Raw genomic sequence first — 7520 nt, 5'->3', positions numbered from 1 at the left:
TGAGTATCAGTATTGTAAAGGCAAAAGGCTTTACTCAGATGCCTTACAGCCAGCCAGCCTCCCACTTTTTTTCATAGGGAATGACTGCCTGCCTCTGTAGCTGAGGATGCAAATGATTACTTGAGCATCCAGAGATGTGGTTTAGGTTTCAGTTACACTGAGCTGCTTACTTGGCAAAGAGAGTTAAAGAACAACTGTATCAGCACTTGCATTGCACAGATTTATCTAGTTTTTGATGTAGCTGTATGGACTTTGTCCTCTTTATAGGGATTATTTTTTAACCTTGATAAAAGGTAGGTGAAAACGAGGTGAATTCTTTGACATGTTATTCTCTTTGCCATATATACATCCCAGCTATGATGCAGTATTTGCCAATAACCATTCTCACTGAATTCTCGGTGATAATGAAAAAATTGGGTGAAACTATCACAGTTTGCCAATGTCACCAGTGATAATTAAGCAGAAGTCCAGTTTTTTACCCATACATTCACTGAATTTGTTCATGCAATCATTTATACTGTTCTTAGCTCTCCACTTCCAGTTACAGAATGGCTGTCAAGTGTTTCCCACAGCTGCTTCTGGTGCCTGATACCACCATATAAGCTTAAAGACCTGGAAAAGGGCAGCTTCTCTGCTTGAGAAATTCTTGCCCTCACAAAAAAGGCCAGGACATGATGGTATATTTCATATCAGCCAAGGCCTTTAGGAAAGGGTACGAATTACAGGGTTCCGTGATTTTTTCTACTCCTTCATTACCCCTGGGAGGCTATTGGCAGTTTTCACTGACTGCAGTCCAACACTCTGCTAGCAGAGCTGGAAATACATTATGGACATCATGGACTTTTAAAATTTGTATTTCATCCTTGTGCTTGATTGTGTGCTTTCCCCCTCCACAGCCTTGATATCCCAATCACAGATTCACTGTGGAACTTCTCAAAGGACTTTGGAGCTCCTTCTTGGGTTTGGCTAACATCTCTCAACATCAAGATAATTCAAGTGAAACCTCTCTGCTCCAAGCCTTCACAGGACAGTGCTACAATGGGTTTGGTATATAACAGGATATCTATTAAACATAGCTCATTACTCTTAAGGTGGGTTTAACATGAGTAAGCCCTGAAAATGCTGAAATGCATCTCAATTATTTCACCAAGGAGGCTCAATATCCATTTCTCCCCACTCAACCATCCAGCACCTCTGTCTTGCCCATTCTGGGTACCCTCATTGCCACTTACTGTTGACACTGGCATGTCTTGTTTTCCAGCAAGTATTCTCTTGCTAGTGCCATCCTTTTTGCCCGTTGCTGCCAGGAGAGAAGGGATAAAGAACAATTGGATGTTTTTATGCTTCAAATGCTTTCATCTGAAGAGGCAGTAAAATGCTGCAGACTGTCCATCTATAAGCATTTGCTTTGAGTCTGAGGATTGACCCTTTATCTGCCCTGCCCCACACCCAGACTGGAAATATGACTCCTCCTGTGGTTTGGAGAGACCGTAATCTCTTCACCTTTCACAGGGACCGGGGCACTCACCCTTCTCCGCTGCCAGCTTGTACCATTGATGATGCACAGGCATGCAAGGGCAAACACCAATACACTGCCTCCAACACTTGCTCCTGTTATAACATAGCTAATCCAACTAGGAGCTTCCTCTGTGGAAGGAGAAAAGTATTTAGATGCAGAAACAAAGAGAATTTTAAGGCTTTAGGGTTGAGGTAGGGACGTGACGCTAACTTCCATACCCACGTGGTAAAGAAGGCTGAACTTTCTGTCATTGTCTTCTATGATGTGACAGTTCCACAGCCCTGCAGCACTGATGTTCACCTCCAACTTTACTTCATGCTGCTTGGAGTTCTTGATGTCCATCTGGGTCCCATTCACACGTTCCCAGCGCAAGTGGGCATTGGATGGGAGTGTATGAGAGACCTCGCAGATCAGGGTCATATTTTGTCCTCTGGAGAGTGGCCCCACAGGGTTAGTTGAGACTGTAAAGGCAAGAAAAGGACATGTGAGTGAGAGGATGGGAAGATGAGTCTATCTGTGCTCTTGTGGCTTCCAGGTTTCTGCATGTCCTCATCTCTTGAACCACTTCTCTTTCTCTCACCTTTCATCACCACCAGCTCTATCTTGCTCTGCACGTGTCTTCCTTTGTAAGCCAACTGGCACTGGTACTGCCCAGAATGGTTAAAATGGACCTTAGGGAGTTTCACTCCTATGGTACTTTCAGGCGTCTCAAACAGAATGTGGCTGCTTTTTTTGGTCTCCTGCTTCTGTCCTCGTGCTGTCATGTTAAAATCAAGCAGCTCATGGGTGTTTGTACTTTTCTGTTCTTTCCATTTCAGTTGTCCTGTGAAAGCTTCTTTCCATTTTATCTTCTGGAAGTTCAGATGCCATGACAAGATTATAGTGCTGTCAACAGCTGCATACTTTCTTTCCAAATCTGGATTCTGAAAACCTGAATTCAGAAGAGACAAAGAATACAGAGGCAGGGAAAGCCAGGATTACGCTTCCCCTTGTCTACCCTTGATCTAGAGAGATGCACTCTGTGCTCAGTTGAAAGAGGACTTGGAGAAAAGCCACAACATCCCCCAGGAAGGTTAAACAGTGTCTGAGAAAAAGACAGTAAAAAGAGACAAAGCACCCAAACACACCAGAGCTGAGAAGAACAGACCCCAAGGAGAAGAGGATCTTCTCCTCACCAAGTCTGGAGAGGAGAATGAGTGCAAGTGTGATACAGAGCTCAGAGAGCAGAGTGATCCCCAAACTGCAGTGTTGGAAGCCCTGGTAATCAACCCTGGAGCACCAGTGCTTGTGGTGCTGGAAAGTAAAAGCTCAGCTCATGAATGGGAGGGAGCACTGGTTCCTGAGCCTGTGTGTGAACTGTATGTTTGTTGTCACATACCTAATACCTTCACAGCAAAGGAGATGTTCTGATTAATCAGTGGAGAGTTTGAATGGATGTGACACACCCAGATCCCACTGTCTGCAGCCTCCAGTTTCTTTAAAGTCATTATGTATTTCTCACGGGTCTTGCTTTGTACTGCTGGTGTTACTATGTTATTGTTACTGTTAAACAATGTGATGCTGAGATCAGGTAGAGAATCGGATGAGTTATGCATTAAAGTCAGCTCAGGGACTTCATTTGGCAGAAAATGCCCATCCAAAGAGATTTTCACTGTGAAAAGAAAAAGGCACAGCTGGTAAGTCAGCTCCTCTTCCTGCAAGAGAGGGGCAAGTGTTACAGCACAGAGAATACGGAGACTTTGCCCCCTGAAGATGGAGGAGAAATGAACTATGATAGCCCAGCCAGAAGAAATGGCAGCTGGATAAAGAATCCCAGCAGAGATGTCTCCCTGAGCTCTATGATCTGCTCCCCTCCTCATGGATAAAATCCCTCTAATCACTCACATTCAAAGACATGCAGTGAGGTACTGAATTTGTGAGGACCATATTGGCACGTGTAGGTACCAGCATCGGAGAGCTTCAAGCTCCACACCTTCAGAGTTTTTTGTGGGCCCTTAACTTCAGACCGACTAGTCATGGCAGCTGATCCTTTGAGAAAAATAAGCTTGGTTAGGAGGGAAGAGGTTTCTTGACCATACATGGGTAAAAGGGGTGATGAATTGGAAGCCTTACCTTTCCAATTTTTATTATTTTCAATACGCCATATAACAGCGTCATTGTGCTTCCAGGACATTCTTGTGCCGGGACCTGTGCCCATGCCAGGAGGCAGGCCTGTACAGATCAGGGTCACCTCCAGTCCCACGATCCCAACCTGTACTTCATTTTGCTGAGCCATACTGGGGATCAGACCTGAAAGTCAATTCCCCCCCCAAAAAAGGCATACATTCACTTTCTGAAGAGTGGGTCAGTGAACACCTCATCTCTCCTGAAAGACGTAGATATTTCTCCTCCCTTTCCCAGACACTGGGAAGATTGTCATCAATTTCTGAATTTTTCACTCCTTTATATGGTCAATCAATCAATCAATCAATCAATCTCTTTTATTTTCAGCTCCATAGCTTCTCTACCTTCTACTGTAGACTCTTTACCCAGCTAAAGGCTATTCTCTTTCACATATGTTCAGAAACAGGGAAAATAGCAGCTGCGGTGGACTGACCATCAGTCACAATTCTGAAATGTCAACAGTTTTACTGAAGCAATCTTTTTCCACTGGACAAGACTTAGTTGTTCTACTGGTAGCAAAGGCAGGACAGCACATGTCAGCCCCTCTTCACTCCCCAGTAAAGACTTGATGCAACATTGGCAAATTTTCTCACCCCTTCTTCCAGCTTTTGCATGGAGAAAGACTGAAACCCCAGGAAAACCAAGAGATAAAGTAAAAGAGAAATAAAGAAGGCTGTCCTAATGTCATGTTCCTGTTCTTGACGTGAGGGCTATGTGACAGTAAAAGAAATAGGATGTGTAAGGTTGAAGAAACATTAGGAGTGGTTTCCTGGGAGAATCACTTCCTTTCCTTCACTGTAAAGGGGATTTCTGCAGGAGACCATAAGAAAGAGATGGAGTTGCCAGAGGTAATATTGGTAATAAGGGGGTTGTGGTCTGCTGCCTCACTGCTGGAAAGCTCTTAGAGATGCCTAACCTGCAGATCTCCCAGGTGACCCTGGTACTAGAGAGCCGTAGAAGTGTAAAATAAAAAGTCTACATGAGTTTAATGGAGCTTTTTCCACAAGTTGCATATTTTTTCCAAGATGTAACCTGCAACATTGCCAATACAGATTTTCAATAATTGCACATTGGATCACAGAAGCTTATGATTCTGTCTTTATCTGTGAAATCTGAAATGCTATTAATAAGGGTTGGTATCTTTTGCTTTTCATTTGGTTCTAGGGTGCATAAGATATTTTCAACCTTTCCTCTGCAACCAGCGGAATCAAAGCTGAGTATCTGAGGAACACAGGCTAGGCCTTATTCACTGTCCTTCCTTTCTTGAAAAATGAGCACTAAAACATCCACCAAACCTTATGCTGTTAGCAGTCATAGAATCATAGAATCATCAAGGTTGGAGGAGACCTCTAAGACCATCGAGTCCAACCATTAGCCTGTCACTCTGCTGTAACCTCTAAACTCTAAATCATACCCTCCAGTGTCAGATACAGACACTTCCAGGGATGGTGACTCCACCACCTCCCCGGACAATCTAATCCAGTGCCTGATAACCCTAACAGTAAAAAAAATTTTCCTAACATCTAATCTGAATCTCCCCTGTCTCAGCTTATGGCTGTTCTCTCTAGTCATCTCACTGCAGGCATGGCAGAAGAGACTACTCCCCACCTCTCTACAACCTCCTTTCAGGAAGTTGTAGAGAGTGATGAGGTCACCCTGAGCCGCCTCTTTACAAGGGTAAACAAACTCAATTCCCTCAGCTGTTCCTCATACGACACATGTTCTAGGCCTTTTATGAGCCTTGTTGCCCTTCGCTGGACTCACTCCAGTGTCTCAATGACTTTTTTAAAGTGAGGGCCCCAAAACTGAACACACCTCTTAAGGTGTGGCCTCACCAATACTGAGTACAGGGGGATGATCACTACTCTAGTCCTGCTGGCCATGCTGTTCTTGATATAAGCCAGGATGTCATTGGCCTTCTTGGCCACCTGTGCACACTGTTGGCTCATATTGAGCCAGCTGTCCACCAGCACTCTCAAGTCCCTTTCTGACAAACAACGCTTGAGCCACTCCTCCCCCAGCCTGTAGCACTGCATGGGGTTGTCATGTTCCAAGTGCAGGACCAGCACTTTGCCTTATTGAACCTCATGCAGTTGTCCTCAGCCCACTGATCAAGTCGGTCCAGGTCTCTCTGCAGAGCTTTTCTACTTACAGGCAGATCAACACTCCCACCCAACTTAGTGATGTCTGCAAGTTTTCTGAGGGTGCACTCAATCCCCATGTCCAGATCATCAATGAAGATGTTAAATAGAACTGGCCCCAATACTGAGCCCTGGGGAACACCACCAGTGACCAGTTGCCAACTGGACTGTTTACCACAACTCTCTGGGCCCAGCCATCCAGCCTGTTTTTTACCCATCAATGAGTCTACCCGTCCAAGCCACGAACAGACAGTTTTTCTACAAGAATGCTGGGGGAGACAGTGTCAAATGCCTTGCTGAAATCCAGATAGACTGCATCCACAGCCTTCCCTTCATCCATTAAGTGAGTCACTTTGTCATAGAATGAGATCAGATTCGTCAAGCAGAACCTACCTTCATAAATCCATGTTGGCTGGACTTGATCCCCTGGTTGCCCTGCATGTGCCTTGTGATGGCACTCAGGATGATCTCCATGACCTTGCTTGGAACTGAGGTTAGGCTTACAGGCCTGTAGTTCCCTGGATCCTCCTTCTGACCCTTATAGATGGGAAACTAAGCAAGCTGGTAGAATCACATTTGTAAGGGGAAATCTGTGATGAGAAACACACACTTTTGCCCAGACAGCTGGAGACAGTGTGGAGGGCAGTATTTCCCACTCTGTGCTTGGTGTGCATCCTGGCTCTCACAGGAACCTCACTCCTGCATCTCTACAGGGCAGGTCCCCAAACCTGGTGATGCACCCTGGTTTTGTCTGGCAGGCTCAGCAGGTGAGCCAGGGAACAACCTGAGTCCCAAAGCTAAACCGTGTGAGGTATGTTATATGGCAAATTGGGAGGAGCATAGAAACACCCCAAATGCTGCGAACCTTGTGAAAAATCTGTCAAAACCATGAGGGTTTGCTGAGGTGAGGACTCACCCAGATGCAGAACCAAGAAGACAGCAAGCGTGCTGCTCACCACCTTGCCACGTGACTTCATCGCTGTGGGAGTTCTCCTCCCAGCCATGAGCGGTAGGGCTGGCAATGCTGTTGCCACCAAGGGATGCTATCCTGGAAGACCCAAATACTCTGTTAATAATGTTGATTTTCAGACCTTGGTGGATGAGACCCATGTTCCCAGTCAGTTCCCACCATCCTTCAGCACAGCAAAGTGGAAGGTCATTGAAAAAGACATAGAATCATAGAATTTAAGGGCTGGAATGGACCTTACAGATGATCTAGTCCCAACCTCCCCTGCCATGGGCAGGGACACCTCCTCACTGGATCAGGTTGCTCAAGGCCTCATCCAGCCTGGTCTTGAACACCAGCAGGGTGGGGGCAGCTACCATATCCCTGGGCAACCTGTTCCAATATATCACCACCCTTATTATAACATCTATCCTGAACTTCCCCTCCTTCAGTTTGAATCCATTACCCCTTGTCCTATCACTGCAGTTCCTAACAAAGGGTCCCTCTCTGGCTCCCTTTTAGGCCACTTCAGATATTGAAAAGTTGCTATGAGGTCTCCACACAGTCTTCTTTTCTCCAGGCTGAACAGCCCCAACTTCCTCAGCCTGCCCTCATAGAAGAGGTGCTCCAGTCCTCTTATCAACTTCATGGCCTCCTCTGGACTTGCTCCAACAGTTCCATGTCCTTCTTATGTTGAGGACATCAGAACTGCACGCAGTATTCCAGGTGGGGTCTCATGAGAGCAGAGTAG

The 7520-nt window shown here is 45.7% G+C and overlaps 1 protein-coding gene across 1 annotated transcript; it reads right to left on the bottom strand.

Annotated features, from left to right (window-relative positions):
- Positions 1-1228: 1228 nt before the first annotated feature.
- Positions 1229-6800, bottom strand: LOC103810992. The gene is made up of 7 exons (XM_009083924.1): positions 6740-6800; positions 3404-3547; positions 2898-3170; positions 2100-2450; positions 1738-1980; positions 1529-1647; positions 1229-1300 (listed from the first exon to the last, which is right to left on the bottom strand). Exons 1-7 carry the CDS (start codon positions 6798-6800, stop codon positions 1229-1231), a joined length of 1263 nt encoding a protein of 420 aa, XP_009082172.1.
- Between the last annotated feature and the right edge of the window lie 720 nt (positions 6801-7520).

The sequence above is a fragment of the Acanthisitta chloris genome, unplaced genomic scaffold, assembly GCF_000695815.1.
Source record: "Acanthisitta chloris isolate BGI_N310 unplaced genomic scaffold, ASM69581v1 scaffold10841, whole genome shotgun sequence".
NCBI lineage: Eukaryota > Metazoa > Chordata > Aves > Passeriformes > Acanthisittidae > Acanthisitta > Acanthisitta chloris.
The sequence above is the reverse complement of the archived record's forward strand: the minus strand, read 5'-3'. Positions and strand labels throughout refer to the sequence as shown.

Excerpts from the sequence above, each read along its gene's own strand:
- LOC103810992 (XM_009083924.1), bottom strand. The coding sequence starts at position 6,800 with ATGAAGTCACGTGGCAAGGTGGTGAGCAGCACGCTTGCTGTCTTCTTG. Across the intron at positions 2,451-2,897 it reads CTTTGCTGTGAAGGTATTAG|GTTTTCAGAATCCAGATTTG; the intron begins GTATGTGACAAC and ends TTCTGAATTCAG. Across the intron at positions 1,648-1,737 it reads CAGCCTTCTTTACCACGTGG|AGGAAGCTCCTAGTTGGATT; the intron begins GTATGGAAGTTA and ends CTCCTTCCACAG.